At 34.2% G+C, this 22905-nt stretch overlaps 1 protein-coding gene across 21 annotated transcripts in view; it reads right to left on the reverse strand.

Annotated features, from left to right (window-relative positions):
• LOC138706539 (coiled-coil domain-containing protein AGAP005037) overlaps nt 1–22905 on the reverse strand; it is a 1408895-nt gene that overhangs the window by 141859 nt on the left and 1244131 nt on the right. For 20 of the 21 annotated variants that reach the window (XM_069835948.1, XM_069835949.1, XM_069835942.1 and 17 more), the window contains 2 exons: nt 8507–8644; nt 1841–1980 (listed from right to left, as the gene is read on the reverse strand). In XM_069835948.1, coding sequence (XP_069692049.1) covers nt 1841–1980; nt 8507–8644 — 278 coding nt within the window. The remainder of the gene's footprint in view (nt 1–1840; nt 1981–8506; nt 8645–22905) is intronic. The other variant, XM_069835956.1, reaches the window with a different exon arrangement.

Genomic DNA, 22905 nt, shown 5'->3' on the forward strand with positions numbered 1-22905 from the left:
AGTTCGGGATTTTATGTTGTTGGAATGTTTCTTGAACTGTTTTTTTTCACGGCCTTCGAAGTTTCTTCTCATATTAAAATTATATTTATTATCCGAACTTAATTTGTCGTAAAATGTGTGTAACTATCACCTTCTAAATCACTCATGATCGACTATTTTTTTTTATTTTAACCTGCCTAGTCCCGAAACATTTTAACTATAACTTCAGAATAAACCATCTGCACATGCGTCAACAGTTCAGAATTCCCAGTTCCTGCTCTTAATTGAGAACCAATTTCACTCGTTCTGAACAAGTTATAAAGCACGTTGAAAGAGGTAACTGGGAGTTCAGAATTGGTTCAGAATCAGTTCTATTCTTGTTGGAATGCATATAGAGGTACTGCGCAATTACAGACAGTTCATAATCTATTCTGAACTGTGCTGAAACAAACATACAAACTTTGTAATGTTTACATACATCACCGTAACAACATAGAAGTCCACCATTGTGGAGTAACGGTTAGCATGACCGACTGTGCAACTAGCAGGTCCGGGTTCAAATCCTGGTTGGAATAAGTTACCTGGTTAAGGTTTTTTGCAGCGTTTTCTCTCAACCTAATAAGAGAAAATGCTGGGTAACTTTCGGTGCTGGACCCTGGACTCATTTTGCTGTCATTACCACTTTCATTTTGCTCAGATGCTAGATAACCATCGCAGCTGATAAAGCATCATAAAATAAACCAATTTAAAAAACAACACAGGGTCTAGAAACAAAATAATTTACTACTGTATTTCCTTTTAATTGCTTCAGAACGAAAAGCTCTGGTTTACCAATATGTTACAGGAAGCAATCCCACTGCTCACATCAAGACTTGTAACTAACAACAGAACATTTCTGGATATGGATTTCTATATAAAAATTGTCCATAGGTATTGCTCACCTCTATCACCCCTAATAGATTGTAACACAATGACAGTTACAACCTGTGTGTGTATATGGCATATGGCATAGGGAATTAACTCGTAGTTATGGTAACCTAAACACAAACTATGACATGGCACAGAAATTTATTATATAATATTTTTTTTTATTATGGAAACTAGTTTATTTAACTGTATCTGTAAGCCAACAAAAGGAAAAAAAAAAAAACTCTTACAAGTAAGGAAATAATTATTGTTACGTAAGAAAAACATATATCAGTGATCTTCACCCATAAAGCACTCTGTATTATCATTAGTACTATGACATTCAATTTATAAACATTCATAAAAACATTTATAATTATTCATCATTTATGCTGAGTCAAACTTCTATCTCTATGTAAAATTGAATGGAGATTTCAAATATGTAAAATTTAATATAGAGTGCCATTTAAAAAGTGGTATATTTTGCCACACTCTGTACATGAATCATTACTTTAGTGAGACCACAGCCATAAGTTTAGTTAGATATCTCCAACAACTTTTGTTTTTGGTATTTTTTCATAAAATGAATATATAGAGAGTTATTAGCAATATTCCATACTTAATTAACACACTGTATGTAAATAACAAGCAAAAGTACAGAATTACCAATATGTGTGTTACCATCCTCTACTCAAGACTGAAAACATTCAGTAATTACATGAAAATTAATCAACCCCTTTTTGTAATAATGTTCCATCCATTAGAACAGAACCGTTATAGTCTTTACAAAGCACTATATACCGATACTTAAAAATAAGTTATTTAATTACTCTTAATCATGTACATGGAACTACACCAAGCATTTTACATGGTATTATTAACAAGGAAAGGTTGTTAGTTGAAGCTCAAGTCTGCTGAGGTAAAGAAACTCAAACAATGAAATGAAAATGCTTACCATTCCGATAGTTGGCGTCCCTTGATGAGGCAGGTGGAGGTACTTGGAGGTATTCGCGAGGTGTTGGGGTTTGGGTTAAAGCTTTCTGAACTAACCCAGTCAGGTTCGCTAGCTGACGTTCCATATGCTCCACACGGATCCTAGAATCAATAGACGTCCTCTTTCCCATCATAATAATCTCATGTACTGCTACACTATGACATTTAATCTTAACATTTATAGTGAGGTACGCGTGTTTAATTTATAATATATGTAAGATCACATAATTCAATTCATGAAAAGTAAAATAAGAGGTACGGGTATATAAACTTTTGCTAATTCTTAAATTTTGTTTTTATAATTTATTGATTGATCAGCGCATTTAGCGCTACACAGATCATTTCTAAATAAGATATAAATACAATACATGACACTGAATTGAGGCTAGCCTAGATTGGGCTCCTCAATGAACAAAAATAATTGTTAATAAATAATTATTTACATAGGTTGGTGTGATGATAAATTTTGATTATAATATGAGATCCATTGGAAGTCGGCTCTTGATTCTGGTGGGAAATGTGGACTTCCTTCCGAGAGAGCAGTGGATGGCGCCTGGAACATTTTCTAGGTTGTTATAGAACTTCTTAGCTTGTGAATGAATAAACTGTTTGATTGTGTCAATACCAGTTTCTCTGTGTAGTTGGCTGTTACGGACAAACCAAGGAGAATTAAGTGAAATTCGTAGGACTTTATTTTGAGCTGAATGTTATCAAATAACTAAATAGTGTTCAAAATTTTAATATATTTCCACTGCAAGGAAAAATAGGAAATCCATTGTTACACTGTTTTTCTCGTTCTGCGAAATAATAATCAGCAATTTGAAGTATTTCTTTTTTAATTTTATTTCTGAATAAATATCCAAATTTTGTCAATGTGATAGAATGAAACAAGTGCAAATAGTTAATTTTTTCCCCTAAATAAATTAAGATTAATAAATTTCATGTAAAACAGGACTTTGTTTAAAACTATTATGAAAATGGTCAGTGTTAACCTTGATTAAAACAATTTTATACAACACATCACACATATATATGCAAATTTTAATAAATTACGGACTTGTTACAGTAACTTACATTCATAAACATACGAGAACCGTAAACTGGGGTTACTTTGAACATAGAGGAAACTTTGAACATCTTTTCAGAAAATCATATTTAGGTTTCTACATGCTGCACTTGTTATAGATGGAGGTAAATTTGATATGAGAATGATTTTATGATAATTTACCTCCATCTATAACGAGTGCAGCATGTAGAAATCTAAATATGATTTTATGAAAAAAATGTTCAAAGGTTCCTCTGTGTTCAAAGTAACCCCAGTTTACGGAATATATGTTTTTTTTTTTGGACTTCTAATGTTATTATTAAAAATGTTCCACTGACAACTATTCCAACTATTGATTGAATGTGAAATCCTTTCTGGCAAACGAGCAGTCAGCTCCAGTGAGAAAACTAATTGAAAACTGAAGCTAAATGTCAGCACATCACACTATATTTGTAGGTTTCAATAAACACTTTTTTTTTTTATCGGAGTATACTCCGTGTATACTCCGAGCATGTAAGAATTTCTTTTTGTAGTAACCTCAGAAATTTTCATTTTTAAAATAACACGCTAAAATACAGAAAAACTTCTACAACAAATTATGAAGATTGCATAATCCTTATAAGAATTACACCTATTTGTAACAAAAGTAATAAATACAAAGTATTATAGTATATATAAGAATGATAGATATTTGTAACAAAAGTAATAAATACATAGTATTATAGTATATATAAGAATGATAGATATTTGTAACAAAAGTAATAAATACATAGTATTATAGTATTATACATGATCACTGAAACAACTGGCGACCAGTATACAAGAATTAACGTATTTTTAATTGTCATAATCATTGTCATCACAGTGTATTATCATGGTCATACCATCACCAGCACCAGCACCACTGTCATTATCAATCATCATTACTAGCGTGGAAAACTAAGGAAACTTAAATACCATTTAGGTTTGTGATTATAATTTAAAAGACTAATGGAAAATGAACACAGTTTGATGACTGAATGAATGAACGATATGAAGAAGCTAAATGTAAATATTTTTATAGTTGGCTTTGGATTCAGAGTGCAGTAATTACAAGGAAATATCGTTTTTAAATGCCGCACCAAATTGATCTGAAATGTGCATAATTAAACTGGCTAGCAAGCTGATAGTAATTTATTGCAAATTTGTTAGTAAGAAGCAGATAAGTAATCAACTTAAGGCATTCATGATTAATATTGCTTTGCAGACAAAATATTAGTGATCCCAGCAGTAAAGTGTCAAGTGCAATCTTTCACATTCTAGCATTCTGTGACTTCAAAGTGAAGTACTGTACCATATTAAAGTGAAAACAGAGGTTCCCAAAGGCGCCCCTTTCCTCCACAGTGCAGTGGAGGGACGGGCATATTATTTATAAGAAACTTATCTTCGGTAAAACAATTTCGAAACTATTTGTTTATTATGAAAATTATAAATCCACCATTCTCGCAATTGACAGAAAATATAGATTTATATTGTTGGTATTTATTTATTCACTTTGTAGTGGTATTTAGCAAATTTTAGCGAGCGGGATTTGTGCACTGAAGCTGCGCTTGGGCATGAATTCGAATTTCACGTGAGCTGCTTATCTAATTTGATTTTTTCCGCGATTTTTATTTGCACATTTTATGGTGAATACTTGTACGATGATAATCGTAATAATAATAATAATAATAATAATAATAATAATAATAATAATAATAATAATAATAATAATAATAATAATAATCTATACTAATAATAAATCTGCAGCCAAAATTTTTCTGGTAATTTTCGATTTTCCAAAAATAATTGGTGTTAACATGTATAAGTAACCATCCTGAAACCGAAAATAGCTTTTTTGAAATTTTTGTCTCTGTCTGTCTGTCTGGATGTTTGTTATCTTTTCACGCGATAATGGCTGAACCGATTTATATGAAAATTGGAATATAAATTAAGTTCGTTGTAACTTAGATTTTAGGCTATATGGAATTCAAAATACTTTATTTAAAAGGGGGGGTTATAAGGGGGCCTGAATTAAATAAATCGAAATATCTCGCTTATTATTAATTTTCATGAAAAATATTACATAACAAACGTTTCTTTAAAAATAATTTCGGATAAGTTTTATTCTATACGAAATTTTGATAGGACTGATATTTAATGAGATAAATGAGTTTTAAAATTACAATAACAATGCCATCTAAGGCGCTGTACTTAAATAAAAACAAATGACTTCGTCTATAAGGGGCCTTGGACAACAACAATCGAAAGCTATTAAACATAACCTAAGAGAATGTTTCTGTATTTGTATGAAGTAATATCGGAAGCTAATTAGTTGTTTAATTATTATTTCACCATTTAAAAGTGTAGTTTCTCTAGATGAACATAATTCTACAATGTTATTACAGTAACTTCTGAAACATATAGCAAGCAATATAAAGTTATACACATTAAAACTAAATTATATGTCAATCTTCATTAAACTATGGTTGCATATAATAACAAATAAGAAACATGTTAAAGGAATTGTCATTGCACCAAATGATTGCTCTCTGGACCAAAATGACCGCATTTTAATTATTTAAATACAATTTAAATTAAGTAACATATTAAACGATTTATCCTTCTATCAAACACGAATGTTCCCTGGATCAAATGTCCTATTTTAATTATGCAATTACTTTATATTTATTTCTAACAGGTGCAGCGGAGCGCACGGGTACGGCTAGTAATAATAATAATAATAATAATAATAATAATAATAATAATAATAATAATAATAATAATAATAATAATAATAATAATAATGTTGATGTCAGCTTTTCAAGTAGTACTATAAAATTAACATTTTCTTGCTATTATTTTTAATTCTAAAAGCTGTATAACAGTCATGCTAACTTCCGAATACGGGTACAAAATATCTAGTACCTACTTACTCGTAGAATCAATTGTACAAAATTAGGTTAAGTATTAGACCTAATTTAATTGTCGTATTATTTGTACAAGGCAAAATATTAAAACAGTCTAATTGTTTTAGGAAGTAAAAAACAATAAATACAACATTTTAAAAGAAGCACAAGCTGTAATAGTTTGGGAACCTCTGATTATAAGTAACGCAATTGTAAAAAAAAGTTACAAATCGCAATGATTTTACCTTGATAACACTCTGTTCAACCTCTTTTTGCCTACAACATAGCCCACTATCTGAATTAATTAAACTTGAGATGGAAAAAGTTATTAAACATTGTACATCAAATTGAACAATTTTACTGTCTATCAGAGAATGAAGTAGGGGAGAGTCGGGTAGTATCGGACAGTGCGTTTCTTTCATCTACCACCATATGGTAGTACCTGAATGACATGGTTACGTTTCTCTATGCGACATCACAAAAACGTAACCATGTCAATCAGGTACTATCATCGTGTGGTAGATGAAAGAAACTCAATGTCCGATATTACCCGATGTCCGATACTACCCGACTCTCCCCTACTTATAGCCTATTAAATAACTTCTTGTTAGTAGGATTCATAAATAAGCGAAAGAGAATGCAAAGCTTATTTCTTCTTAATTCTCTCTTTATAAAACCATACAACACAAAAGTATGCTGTATTAAAATACTGGTATTTATAGTGCCGACTAGAGTCTTATTCAAGATTCTTATGACTTTTAAAGTCCTTACTACCACAAGTCCACAATGAATACAATGCGATAATAAGAGAGAGGGGGCACACCTGCAGAAATAAATAAACCCTCCACCTCTTAAAGCCCCAAAAGCTTGGACAAATTACTTTAAGGTTTGCAGTGTGGAGTTTTAGCGAAGAAAGCATTTTTCTAGCTTTGATTACTATCTACCAGAGGAAGCTGCAACTATTTATAATGTATCAAGTCTTTGATTAATTAATTATGGGCATAAATTGAACTAATAATTTACCGGCATATTTGTTGGCCAAGGCGAAATAAAGCACGGATTTCCTGCCTCACATTATCTCTCTAAAGAACACTGCGAATATACAAATGAATATAATAACTTCTGTTTTACAGATGAGTTATGGTATTTTCAAGAGCTTATATCAAATGTGACAATAATTTCTTTGGTTTATGGAGGTTATAATAAATCTCTTGTAAACTGTTACACGCTATCATCTTTTTCAACATCTAGCCGAGATACGATAGTTATTTATGTTAATTTATCTCCTAAAATACCAAATTTAAATAAATTAACAAGAAATCATAAAATGATGGATTTCCTGTCTCATGTATTTATGTATTTTTAAACGATAACTGGGAATATAAAAGAAAATTAAGCTAAATAAATCATAACTTGAATTTGTGAGAAAGAGTTATGATATTTCAAAAACGTATAGGTACAATGAAAATAAAGTTCCTTTTGGAAATTTCACTGAGTTGATGCAAACTACGATGGCTTTGTAAGGAAATCTTTTACATCTCAGCAATTTTTAGAACTGCGAACAAGTTTATGCAAGCTCGTTTCATAATTTTCATACGAGCGTCTTAATTACCAATATAGTCAAGTTTCATACGACTTTTTATGCTCGACCATATTTATAACTTGAAATTATTCATAAGTATTCATGTTATTCTTATCTGACTGAGGAGCGGAACTGACCTTGTGCAATACCTCGTAAATTGTGAGATGTGCGCAGACGCGAAAGTATTGATTTTTCCCGAGAAACAAATGTCGACATTGACCTTGATATAATCTAGAGATTAAAATAAACATTAATCTTGATATAACCTTGAAATTGAATTAGACATTGAAAACGAGATGACAAATTGAATTTATTTGAATATTATTTACAATTAACGCTAATTATTAATCTAATCTCGCGCTAGTTGTCTTTCGATTGCATATCCGAGAGTAATCGATACTTGCGCTTTCATATTGCTACAATGGTATTTTCTGATTGGTGGAACACCTGAACTTTAATGAATAGGTGTACTTTAATGAGGTCCATTAAAGGGCTGCTACCAGGTGTATAATTACTACATTTCGGCATGGTCGAGCATAAAAATATTTAACAAATTCTTACATGTTTTTCAGAAATTTTTATAGTAATATCAACAATGAATTTTCAGAATTTTCAACGAGTTCAAGCAAATTATATAAAAAATCTTAAATTATTACACATTTTGCACTCCCCTTTTAAGAAATTAAATAAATAAAGTTTTAGGGCTATAATAAAATTCCTACTAAATTTATTGCTATTCTGGAACTTTAGCGAGTTTATGTAGAATGAAATATTGAAATATCTACAAAATTCTTACACATTTTAAGAATTTTTCACGAAGTGAGTTTAAGCAGGCTACAATAAGTCCCTAACAAATTCTTACATTTTTTTTTTTTCACCTTTTCCAGCATCTTCCAGATATATCACAAAGTCATGTTAAGCTGTAGGACACAGCTGAAAGACTAAATTTAATAAATTAATAAGAGATATCTTTCAATAACTGAAAGTGACATTTGCAGCACTACTGGGACTTTCAATAAGGCTTTTCTTTTTAAAGTTTGACAAGTATTACTAGAAGAGGGAGGGTGTGCATACCGGGTTGCGTCGTATGGGACGACAGCAGGGGCGGGGAACTGGCTGCGGGGTTGAGGTGTCACAACGGACCGCCCTGGCCCGGCTGTCGGAAGCTTCACTCCATACAGACTGTATGACTCATCGATAAGCTCCGTGTCACTACCAACACAAGCAGTAAGTGATAGACACACACACACATACACACAGTTAGTAGCAAGCACACTCTGAAAACAAGATTCTGCCAACGTCACAAAAATTACTTATCAATTTTACAAAACAAATCTCAGGATTGGAATAGTAAAAATCCTGAAGGCCAGATTGCTGGTGTACCTTTTGCAATAGGGATATCCTGAACTAGCACCAACAGATAGCGCGCGTGTACTTTGAGGGATGCGCTTTGCGTGTGCATTTGTTTTCTGGTAGGCCTATATAAACACTGAGAATTTACGTAGTGTATTAGTACATTAAATACTCTTAAAAACAACTCAAAATGGCAAATTTTTGTTGTGTTCCTATATGTAAACACCAGGGAAAGCTTTTTGTCTTCAATCAGGTCCCGAAATATTCTGAATATATGCTTTAAATCTTAAAAAAAATATATAAGTAATTGAATTGCGCCTCGAAAGTGCTAGCTATTAAATAAAAGTAACTACTTCAAGTAAGGAATTGTTGACTACAGTTTCATTTTGGAAGAGGAAAAAGAAAAATTAATAAAAACATATGCAACCTCGACAGTAAGCTATGTTAACTTAGATTATATCCAGTACTTGTAGGAGTCTCCGAAGTTTACACCTGAAGTAAACTCTCGATAAACTGGGATGTTTATTATCCAGGACGATCAGTAAGTGGAACCCATTTCGTGAATAATGTTTTTAATGTACTGTACCCTAATTATTAAAACTATGTTTTAACTTCAAATTTTCAAAATCATCCTACATAGTATTCAAAACTGCATGTCCTTAACCTACAAAACGCACGACTAATCGTGATAATACTGCGATCATATTATATCATTCTATTAAACATTGCATTTGATCTTTCTGAAACTACAGAAAAAACTACAAGGAATTCAATCTCGATAGTCCCTTCTCTATAAAAAGAAACACATTGGTGGCTGCATATCCTGTTTTTAGCGTACGGTTCTTAAATACTAATGATTAAAGAGGGCAATATTCACCTTCGACATCCCGGTAGTTCCTATTTTTTTATTCGTGCACCTCGTTCTCGAAGTTCTCGTTTAGGTTCATGAACATTCAATTTACTCGTATTTATATTCTGCATACTGCAGATTTCCCCCACCCATCTCTTAAGGGGAATCGCTCAATATTATATAGGTTTACGTTATTATTTATTGTAAATTAAATTAAATTAAATTAAATGGTGAGGTAAGAAGATATTGAATTATATTAAATTATATTAGGTTATACAAAATAATTGTAAATATAATTTTGACACGCACAGAAAACCAACAAGCGGGAAAACGTAATCAACTGTAGTATATGACATAACATAGCCCTACAATCTGTTGCGCCGCATGGAACGTTTCTGCCATCTAGCGGTAAAACTTCGCATATATCCCTATTGGGAAAGCAGTTATCGGATACAGCAGTACCTGGCCAGATGAGAAACCTGCAAAGGCTGCCACAGTCTAAGATTTTGATAAGACATCCATTGCCTAGCAAGGCTAAAACTGCATATTCTGTGCCACTGTCCTGCTATAATTTGTAAAAGTTACTCCTACGCAAGATCGTGCATAAGAGGGTATTTTGGGGCAGTTTAACCCCCCCCCCCCCGACATTTGGGAAGAAATCAGCGAATCAGAAAGAGAAATAGTGAAATATTTCAATGATATTTAGAGCTGTCGATTAAATAACAATTTTGGTCGGTTAAAATGACGTCTTTAACTCATTAATCGATCGTCTAATCGAATTTTAATCGATTTTAAACAGTGTTTGCAAGTTTAAACAATAACACCTACCATCATTTTATAATAATTCCATACGCTATAACGATGAACACGCTTTTTTTTACAAATATTTTAAATTCTACTGGTGTACATCACAAATAATTATTAAGAAGTAATTTACACTGATGATGTATAACAACAAAGTTGCGGTTTACACTTATTTACAGTCACATCTCTTTGCTCCAGCCAGACACGTCAATGCGTTGACAATACTTCAAGTTCATTCGTTATTTTAGTTTCTTTAACACAGGATGCAGGCTTCACTATTAGGTTTTAGGTGCTACAATGTTGATCGAGAAGATGAACTGGAAGCAGCAACGTTTAGTGCCGTCGCTCTTATTTCCGGCAGCCAATCACGTCGCAGGTCGGCTACATTTAAACGTGTGCGTCTTGTCATTCGTTGCTGATAATGTTATGCACTTCCTAAGGCTTGATAAATACTTAATATAATCGCCCGCCATTTTGGCTCTTTCGTTGGTGTCCGCAGAAAGCATACGAGAACGTTATTTGCCGCTCAATTATTTGCTCAATTACAGTTTGATTTATTATCATAGGAGCTACGACATGATAATGTTTAACGGTGCAGAAAACAGATTCCTCGTCTGGTAGCTCGGCAACGAAAGAACAAAAATGACGAACGATACTACCTACCTAGACTTCATAGAGCCTTCAATTCCTAAGGCGTAAGCAAAGAGGAGGAGTCACGCCGGAAATAACAGCGACGCGACTTGTAGACATAGATCCACTTGGAAAGGATGAACACGTTTAAGATAATATTGGAGACTACTAATGCTTCCACTATAACTGAACATTTTCCCGCATTTATTACAAAACACTGTTCTTCTGTCGGTCATCTTTCAACAATCGTTCAATTTAAATTCCAAACTTTCACATACTTTTCCACGTAACGGTTCATAAGCCATATTTGCAACTAAAGTTCACAAATATACACTGACCTCTGAATAATCAACAATCACGCGCAATATCTGAAAATTAACTGATAATCTAGAGCCACCGTAAGCTGAGCTTTGACACTTTCATAAACTAATGGACAAGGTCAGACGCATGTGGACGAAACAAGAGTGTTCCGCTTATAAGTATAACAAAAGAAATAGCTATAACTTCTGAATTAATACAAGTATATAGTTGAAACCAACTGCTACAAAGAATGAAAACTGGGAATTTTTGTTACCTTATGTTCCATAAACCTCAACATGGCTTCCATTGGTGGCACGGGAAATATCCAACCGGTATTCAACCTCGACCCAAGTGTTATGAAGCATCTGTGGTGTAACATTGTTGACAGCAGCATAAATTCTTTCTTGTAAGTCTGCCAAATCACGTACTGGCGTCCTGTAGACCTGGTCCTTAACAAACCCCCACAGGAAAAAATCAGGTGGTGTTAGATCTGGTGATCTGGCAGGCCATGTGATGTACGGTGATCCTCTTCCGATCCATCTTGCAGGGAATTGTTCGTCTAAGAATGTGCGAACCATGTTGGCAAAGTGTGGTGGAGCCCCATCTTGCTGGAAAATTGCTCCATCTGGGAGTTGTGGCACAGCATACAGTTGCAACATATCCAGGTACGTGTTTGCAGTGACTGTCTTTTCAGCAAAGAAATAGGGACCAATGATTCTGTCACGCATGATCCCACACCAAACATTCCATTTAGGGGAATCCCGTTGGTGTTCAATTACGACACTTGGATTTTCCGACCCCCAGATGCGACAATTGTGTCGGTTTACTTTTCCACTGACGTGGAAGGTTGCCTCATCTGAGAAACAGACTCGAGTTAGAAATGTGTCGTCATCGTCCACTTTATCCAACATTGTTTCTGCAAAGCGTTTTCGTTCCAGTTTATCATTCGGCGTAATCATCTGATGAAGTTGCAGCTTGTACGCTCGCAAACGCAATCTCTTATGGAGCACTGTATGCACTGTTGTTGGTGGGATGTTCAACTGCACACTAGCCTGTCGAATGGATTTCCGCGAGCTTCTCTGAAATGCCTCGCGAATGCGTTCGACATTTTCGTCAGACACTTTACGCTTGGAATGTTTACCTGCATTAGACAACAAACTTCCTGTTTCTCTGAGCTGCCTATCCCATTTCATTATTGAGACGTACGTCGGTACAGCTTCCCTCGGTCTAAGATTGTACTGACGGCGAAACAAGCGCTGTACACGAATTATGGATCTATGTTCTGCTAATGACAGCACACAAAAGGCTTTCTGCTGTGGCGTCCACATGCTGACTGACTAAAGATACGATACGAATTCTCTTATTTAATGATCTGCGCATGCGTGAGTCTTCTAAAAATAAGTAACAACAATGGATTAAAACTTCCCAATTTCCTCTTTACAATGGTACCAATCTTAACCCATTTGCATGCATTGTTATGAAATTATAACTATTTCTTTTATTATACTTATAAGCGGAACACGTTAATGCCAAGAAATATTATTATTCGGATAGCTAATCCTTTTCAAATTGCAAACTTCCTGCTACTTCCGAGTGGTTATTTTGACAAAGGACACATCCGCAAATACAGAGTGGGTGAAAAGTAGCTTTCCCCAAACAACTCCTTATATTTAATTACATTTAATTTACATTTGATTACACATTCCTTTACAGATATTGTTCAAAATGAAGGCCCTGTTTCTCGATACACTATTCACAACGTTTAGGCACGGATTTACAGATGGCAGAACATAACTGACGACTTTAATCGATTTTCACAAATGACTACTCGATAATGTCGCAAAAGATGCAGATCCTGCGGTTTCTGAGCAAAAACGTCTTATTTTAGGATACCTCACAGCGAAAAATTTCATGGTGTCAGGTTGCATGATCTGAGTGGCCATTCTGTTGTGTTACGACGGCCAATCCATTCATGGAATTGCTGGTTCAAGACCTCACTATTATACCAAAATGAGGTGTGCTCCTATACCAAAATGAGTTTTGCTCCATCTTGTTGCCGTATCAACTGCATATCAGCAAAACGACGGCTGCTTTCAAGTTCAGGAATAATCACCTTTCTAATACCTAAAGATATCGGTCGCTGGTAACCGTTTCTTAAAAAAAGAATGATCCTATGAAATCAGCTATTCGTTTGTTCAATTTATGACATTTGTATAATGTGTAGCCTATAAGTATTGGGGAAAGCGACTTTTAACCCATCTTGTATAATGCAATATAGGGTACGTTCTTTCCATAGTATGTGAAAGTAAATGATCGCCAAAGTCGCGTTTTCAAAGAAGAAAGCTATTAAGAAGAATTTGTGCATAGCCCTACTTATAGTATTATTACTTTTTAGCTTTATAAAGCAAGTAGACAAGGACATTAGTTTATAATAATGACCTGTAAATCATAGCTAAGAGTTTAACAGATCAAATGATACACATTCTTTGTTCTATACAGACTTAAAATAATTTTTAATCGGTTCGAATAAACAATTAAATCGACAGCTCTATGATATTATAATTAATAAACACTAGAAGTTTATTGTTATTACTTTATGGAACATAATAACGGCTTCCCCCGTTTGAAACACTCCCATTTTTTAAATCTTGCGCACGACCCTGCTCCTACATACTGGGTGTTCATTTCAAAGTGTGTCATGACGTTACTGTTGATGAGTCAGCGATTTGAAGCGAGTTTCAGCTTTCGTGTCAGAGAAGTTGCCTATTAATCAAGGCGTTCAATCTGAACTTGAGAACGTGTACGGTATAACTTGAACGTCGTAGCAACAGAAGGCGGTCTGTACGGTCTGTGTGCTACCATAATCTCTTTCGAACTGCGTTTTGCGCGGCCAAGTCGTACACATGGTATTTGTTATCATCGGTTGCGTACGGCAACATTCCACAATACAAATCAAATGCTCCGTGTCCATGTTGACCGTCGAAGTTAATGTCAACAAATACGTAAGTAATCGTCTTAACCCTCTCCCCATATCCCGACAGTAAGAAAAAACTCACCTCAGTACATGTTTCGAAACAGTTCACATTCATGCCACTACCGGCGTTACCGTACGTATCGGTAAGTACTCTTCTGAATGAACGCCATACTTGCTAGGCAACTTCTCTGGCACATAAGTAATACACCTCTGTAGGGAGATTGAATTCTCTAGGCTCATCGACTAGCCACATGACGGCATACAGCGAGCCATGACACACTTTGAACTGAACATCCAGTAGAGTGTAGAGCCGCAGAAAATGAAAAATTTGAAGGCTAACAGCTTGATAGTACTGGTGGCAAACGCTAAGCTGAGCTAAGTCCCATAGCACTATCAGGTCAGCGAGGATATACTATGGAATAGCAATGATTCTGTTTCATTAGGGTAAACAACCACTTGATTTCTTTATAATATTACTACTACTATTAACAAACGGTTAATTGATTTGCCTTTTCAATACCGAGCACTTGAAAACCAATCACTAACTCTTCTTGGGATACCATTACACACAGAAAGCTGTGGAGTGGCGAGATTGTTTTATCAACATGTTCTCATGACAGTCACCAGAGTTTACATACTTGTAATGACAACAAGGAGCAATTTACGATGTCCTCACCTTTTCATTCATCTGAAGACGTGGGTAGATCTAACCTCAGAAACGTTTTTTTCATATATGTCACCAATACTAAAAAAAAAGTACAAGCTGTATCGGTACTGTCTTTCGAATGTACTATTTTCTCGTACAGAAAGACCTTCTCAAATATTTTCGTAGAACAACAGTTAAGAATAGAAGAATGATAGGCCTGGATATAGAATTTTGCATTACACACTTGTAATGACAACAAGGAGCAATTTACGATGTCCTCACCTTTTCATTCATCTGAAGACGTGGGTAGATCTAACCTCAGAAACGTTTTTTTCATATATGTCACCAATACTAAAAAAAAGTACAGTCCGCATTTCACGAGAAGATCCGAGCAAGGAATGCGAATTTTTCCCCCACTCTTATAACCTGAACCGATCGGCCATTGACCGAGCCTTGTTTGTACCAGCCGGCCAATGACATCATTCCCATCCACCTGCTCCTTCAAGAACGCTGCGTTACTGGCTTACTCTCTCCTCTTACCCCGCAAGGACCATACTCCCCTCGCAGGGATCTTCTCGTGAAATTTGTACAGTACAAGCTACCGGTACTGTCTTTCGAATGTACTATTTTCTCGTACAGAAAGGCTTTCTCAAATATTTTCGTAGAACAACAGTTAAGAATAGAAGAATGATAGGCCTGGATATAGAATTTTGGATTATCTTTATTCATTAAAAAAAAAACAAAAAAGGATCTCTTGCGTGCAGTATATGATTTTACTTTTTCACTCAATACAAGTCGTGTTTAGTAGTATCTCTCTCCACCTAACAATCGAAAATGACCTCAGCTGGAAGTGAGGACTTGCATATCTCAGACGAAGGGCATAGCAAACAATAAGTCTCTAACATGTAAAGAAAACAGATTCAAATGAATCAGATTAATTCAACTGTTCTTAACATAAGTACATAAATACAAATTTCCTTTGTATATGGATACCATACACAATTTATGAAATAAACTTCATCCCTATTTATTTTTCATATCTTGTAGATTAATTTAATTTATACTTCATTGTCATGGTATCATTTAGAAATCCCAAATTTATGGCTACATAGTCAATGGACATGAGTTCAATTCCGGACTAAGTGAAGACTTAATTGAACGGTGATTAGCAATAGTGATCCAAGCGCCAAAAATCTGTTTTGAGATATTGGTCATTGAAATAAATCTGTTTTTTTTATAAAACATTTTATGCAAGAAGTATTATAACATTCATACTATTACAAAAAATAGCACAATACCAAAAAAAAAAAAAGGCTAACCGATTTTTAATAAGAAATCAGCAGTTGAATTAATATTTCAAAGCAAAATAAATAAATGAATTTTATGCAATAAACGAATTTTTGCTTAAAAATAGCAGCAAAATTCAGATATCGCATTCTTGATTTTTTCCGAGTTAAATTAGTCTGCCATCAAGAGATTTGTGCAAATATCTCATTTTTTCAAATTGTCGGTTGGTCTATTATTGCGTAACTCCGTCCAATTATCTCTTTTCCACGGGAACTAGAAGTGTATCTACCAGTAGCGGTTCGTGGTATAATGAAGTGGTTGCAATTAACTTTACTGTATATATGTACCGATATACAAATTTTACATTGTCAAAAAACCTTCAACACATTATTTAACCCTTAAAATTGGCAAAACTCCATTTCTCACACTAGTTTATTAAACCTTGTCGGACTGTAAAGAAAACAACTATCGCAATGTCCATATTTTATATGCTGTACACACTATTTTTAACAAAATAAACTGCCCTCAATGAGGGTGACCATAAAGATCCAGAATAAAAGCACTGTCCTTCAAAATTCAAAATTCACTATGCAGTGATGAAGCGTTTCTCTCATAACTCAAAAAGTATCCAACATTCTGTCATGAAATTTTTTGTGTGTATTTATGTATGTCATATCTACAATATGATGCAAAGTCACTTCTTTATCTTTGATAGATTGTTTGATAATTTTTTTTTTAAATCGTAAAAATATTTTTTTCATATAGCAGAAGGACAGTGTTTTACACATACCAATTTTCATTATTATACAAGATACAGTAATGAAGGAAAAAACATGTTTAATATTTCCAAAAATTTTACTGCTGTAAGCTGTACCTAACCCCTTAATTGAATATAATATAGGTGGTATGTGCGTAAAACTGCAATTAGCCCAGAAACTACCATTGGTATCCACTGTCTATGAACTTCACCTAGTCATAATAGCAAATCCTGACAAGTAATGTCACGTTTACAACCTGACACTAAAGCATTACATTCACAAATTCCTAACGATACATGAAGAATAAATACATATTACACAAAGAAACAAGGAAAATATGAAACATTTCAAAATTATTGACTATATTTTAAATGACAATCATATTTTAAGGTGTCCATGATTTTTCAAACCAAATAGGTTCGCGAGATCATAGTGATGATCAGAATTTCGCATGCTTTTTTTTTTAAGAAAACTAAAATTGCAAGTCATGACTGGACTTCGGATATTTAGGCTCGAATAGGATAGGTTGCAACAATTTTATGTAAAAATCCCTAAATGTATGCAACACGATAAACTCTCGAGCGATGATATTGCCTAAAACTAAGTGTATTAAAGAATGTATGTTTCAGCCTAGGCTAAACTAGTCTAAAAATCCGAGGTCTCACGACGAATTTTTTTGTACACCAAATCTGACATGCTGAATACCATTTTGATATCTTACCAAGAATTTATAGATCCTGTACTACTCAATAAAACTTCATAAATCAAAATGTTTGAGTGATTGGTTTTCAATGGCTCATACCTGGGAGAATTTTAGTATATTTTCTAAAAGCCACTTATGTTTCTGAAGCACTGAAAACTTCATCCCAAATAATTAAATATACCGGTAATAGGCTATGGTTTTTAGTCAATGTTTCATTATTCTTGTAGGAAAATTTGGCTATTTTTGTTCTATTTATATTATACATATATTTCATTTTAAATTTTTGTCGAGGCTGAAGAACTGTACAACATTACATATAATGAAAACAAAGACTTTATCCTCTAGTTCCCCAGATAACATATTTTCGGGGTAAGCGGAAAACACAAAAATATTACATTTCAGTGAGACAAAGATTTTTCCAGTAACTGTGACAAGATCTTGTCTATACAAGTGCAGATATTACACACACAACAAGCAGTGACAAATACACACACATACAAATACAGCGTAAGTGACTTGGGTGTTGGTAATAATACATAACCAAATACCTCCACTTCATCTAAAAAGCACAGTGGGATTAAATACAAATTGCAAGCAAAAACATACTGCAAAAACATATAGCACTACTTCTACAACCAGAGTTTTGAAATTCTGCAGCTCTACAAAGGGTTCACTAAGTGATACGTTACGTTCTCAATTAAGTCCGTGACTCTTAATTTGCAACTGGAGCTGTAAACATATATAAACGATTTTTCATTTGTACTAGTAGTCTATGGATCACATTTTAAATATCAATTAAAATTTTTGTGAGAAGTAAAAAACAGATAATAATTTATATTACTATCTGATAATGAGAACGCTATTGATTTAGCTTTAAGTTTAAAGATTTTAGAACACTTTTGGAAGTTTCGTTAGAATACTGCATTATTTATAGCTTATTAGAATATAGTTAATATTTACATTAAGAAAATAGTACCTACATAAATAAACAGTAAACTTCATTCGTGTGACAGTACAGAAATTAATTAATATAGTCTATATTGTGTTTACTGATCAGATGTAAGTTCTGTTAAATAAATAAATTATATATATATATATATAATATTTCACCTCTAATAGTGTAACGATAATAAAGAAAATACGAAAGTTAGAAATTAAAAATGAAATAAATTTGAGATCTACACTAGTGTCGTGAAATGTTCGAACATGAGAGGGGATATCAAGATACTACGAACTTCGCCCTACTCCTTAGGCATCCAGCAGTACGTGGAAGTGAAGCATGTAAACTAAAATAACAGAATCTGTTGAAAACCGCTTAGAGGCCTTATGTTCGGTTCATGTTTGCCGAGTCTCTATAGACCCGAAGTTCCTTTTGCGTTTGTTCAATCTTTCTCCTTCCTTACATACGCCCGTTAGTGCCGCTGCGAATGTGCGTTAGTGGCGCTACGAACGCGCGTTTGAAGCCCTGATTACTTACTTACTCGCTGGCTTTTAAGGAACCCGGAGGTTCATTGCCGCCCTCAAATAAGTCCGCCATTGGTCCCTATCCTGAGCAAGATTAATCCAGTCTCTATCATCATTTCCCACTTCCCTCAAATCCATTTTAATATTATCTTCCCACCTGCGTCTCGGCCTCCCCAAAGGTTTTTTTTTCCTTCCGGCCTCCCAACTAACACTCTATACGCATTCTCCATTCTCCTGTAACTTCATCCCTCTTAGCCCCAAATATTTTCCTAAGCACCTTATTCACAAACACCCTTAACCTATGTTCCTCTCTCAAAGTGAGAGTCCAAGTTTCACAACCACACAGAACAACTGGTAATATAACTGTTTTATAAATTCTAACTTTCAGATTTTTTGACAGCAGACTGGATTATAAAATCTTCTCAACCGAATAATAACAGGCATTTCCCATATTTATTCTGTGTTTAATTTCCTGTCTTGTATCATTTTGAAGCCCTGATTATTAAACTAAACTTTTGTAGAGAATTTTTCAGTCTTCTAGTGAACATAGACATAGGAGGAGATATGCTTTTGGCAACTTTGGTCATATGGACATTCTATTGGCTTTGGAAAGACTGAATCGGGAACTATCTCACACTTTATTAGATGATTTACATCAGGACCAACATAGAATTCGAAAAAAAAAAAAAAAAAAAGACACTGCGACACAATAGGATGCATACTGTTGTGGCGGTGTAAAGAATTAGTGGCCCAACAGTCGTCTGTTAGCAGCGCCACACACGCGCCACTAAAATTAGTGGCCCCGTGTGAAACCTACAATTTAATTGCTGGTATCGCGACGGGAAGCGCCACTTTTAGTGGCCATCACCAGGGGCGAAGGTTATATAAAATATTGTGACTTTTAAAGCTTTTTATTTCAACCTACATATACTATCTGTCCATTTAATTTTAACTTAATTACCTCGAAAGATTTTTTCATAAGTTACGTTCAACACACTGAATTTTAAATTGTAATAAATTACACATCTTCACAATTTGTTTTTATTGTAACTCTATGTCTGAGATGTTTGTTATATACTATCGTTTTATCAGTATTCACAGCTATCTTCATACACTTTTGTAAGGTTATATTATGCTTTCTTACACCTTATGTTTTACGTTCATACAACTTGATATATATGTTATCTCTTTGACCTGATGATGCCACACACGGCGAAAGAGCTAGTCATATTTAACTTACAATTATGACCTAATGTTTTATTTGTATAACCATTAGGCCTAATAAATTGTGACAGTTATTGAAGGATTTACACTTAATTATTATACATTTAACTTTTCGGACCAAAATGTCTCTTGTCGACCTAGTTGGCAAGTTGGTATAGCGCTGGCCTTGTATGCCCAAGGTTGCGGGTTCGATCCCGGGCCAGGTCGATGGCATTTAAGTGTGCTTAAATGCGACAGGCTCATGTCAGTAGATTTACTGGCATGTAAAAGAACTCCTGCGGGACAAAATTCCGGCACATCCGGCGACGCTGATATAACCTCTGCAGTTGCGAGCGTCGTTAAATAAAACATAAAATAAAAAAAAAATGTCTCTTAGGGCCATATTCATAGACATTCTTAGCGCGGGCTTCCGGTGGATGATAAGCGATCTAACGTTTTTCGTATTCATAAACCAGTGTTAACGATATGTTATGATATGAATCCTGTACAAGTAATCACTCGATAGCCGGTGCTAGTTTAGCATGCTCACAGAGCGGACTAGCGAAATATCTATGAATAGCACCCTTAAATTTTAAATAAAAATTCAAATTAAAAAAATTTCAAAGAATATCCCATACTTTTATTTCCTCTATAGGTTATACAAAACAAAATCTGAAATAGTAAGCCCTTTTTAAGGAAAAAAATGAACATGCACATGTCTAGTAAAATAATAGGACATAACTCAAACGTTCACCTTATGTTGGTAATACCTTGTATAACATTTATAGCAAAATGAAAGGCTCCATTTCGAAATTACAATATTCATAATTTGATTTTCATCAAAGCTTTCATAAAAGCTTACTTACTTACTTACAAATGGCTTTTAAGGAACCCGAAGGTTCATTGCCGCCCTCACATAAGCCCGCCAGCGGTTCCTATCCTGTGCAAGATTAATCCAGTCTCTATCATCATACCCCACCTCCCTCAAATCCATTTTAATATTATCCTCCCAGCTACGTCTCGGCCTCCCTAAAGGTCTTTTTCCCTCCGGTCTCCCAACTAACACTCTATATGCATTTCTGGATTCGCCCATACGTGCTACATGCCCTGCCCATATTTATTCTGCGTTTAATTTCCTCCCGAGTGCCATTTATATTTGTTACTGTTGCTCCAAGATATTTGAATTTTTCCACCTCTTCGAAGGATAAATATCCAATTTTTATATTTCCATTTCGTACAATATTCTGGTCACGAGACATAATCATATACTTTGTCTTTTCGGGATTTACTTCCAAACCGATCGCTTTACTTGCTTCAAGTAAAATTTCCGTGTTTTCCCTAATCGTTTGTGTATTTTCTCCTAACATATTCATGTCATCCGCATAGACAAGAAGCTGATGTAACCCGTTCAATTCCAAACCCTGCCTGTTATCCTGAACTTTCCTAATAGCATATTTTAGAGTGAAGTTAAAAAGTAAAGGTGATATTGCATCTCCCTGCTTTAGCCCACAGTGAATTGGAAAAGCATCAGATAGAAACTGACCTATACGGACTCTGCTGTATGTTTCACTGAGACACATTTTAATTAATCGAACTAGTTTCTTGGGAATACCAAATTCAATGAGAATATCATATAATACTTCCCTCTTAACCGAGTCATATGCCTTTTTGAAATCTATGAATAACTGATGTACTGTACCCTTATACTCCCATTTTTTCTCCATTATCTGTCGAATACAAAAAATCTGATCAATAGTCGATCTATTACGCCGAAAACCACACTGATGATCCCCAATAATTTCATCTACGTACGGAGTTAATCTTCTCAAAAGAATTTCATAAAAGCTAAACAAGAAATATTAAAAAAGTAAATAAATACATTAAAATAATAAAACAATTACCGACAATCCGAAATTACTTCAAATACTAATAGGAGCATAACTACATATGGTACGGTAGTGAATATGTTAGAAGATACTATAAGCCAAACACACAATCAGGAAAAGAAGTTACTATGGACACATGCATAAAAGCATTAAGTCTTGCATGCGGGACAATGAAAAGATGGAAGTGATCCTCATATCATTAGCTATCCAAAGTTAAAAAAAAAAACCAACAATTTCGGGATAGCACATTTAAGAACATAACTCCAATAATCCGACACCAGTATAAAAAGTGTATAAGTCTTCAAACATCTTCATATAGTAGGCATTTCTTACAGACTTTTTTTCTTATTAGAATACAGTTCTGCTTATCTATTATTTTTTTTAGCTTTCTTTCTTCTTTTTCCATTACTTTATTTTGCCTGGTGAATTTGAACAAAATTACATAATATAGAAAAGGAAATCACCCTACTTTGACGTCACTACAGTTTTATCTACGAGGAAGGTAGAAAACAGAAAGCATTTGAGAATGCAGGGTTTGCAATGAAAGACCTGCCCTTGGGCAGAAAACTATGAATGAATGAATATAATTTTATATCCATGAAATTTATTACACAT

The sequence above is a fragment of the Periplaneta americana genome, chromosome 9 (assembly GCF_040183065.1).
Source record: "Periplaneta americana isolate PAMFEO1 chromosome 9, P.americana_PAMFEO1_priV1, whole genome shotgun sequence".
NCBI lineage: Eukaryota > Metazoa > Arthropoda > Insecta > Blattodea > Blattidae > Periplaneta > Periplaneta americana.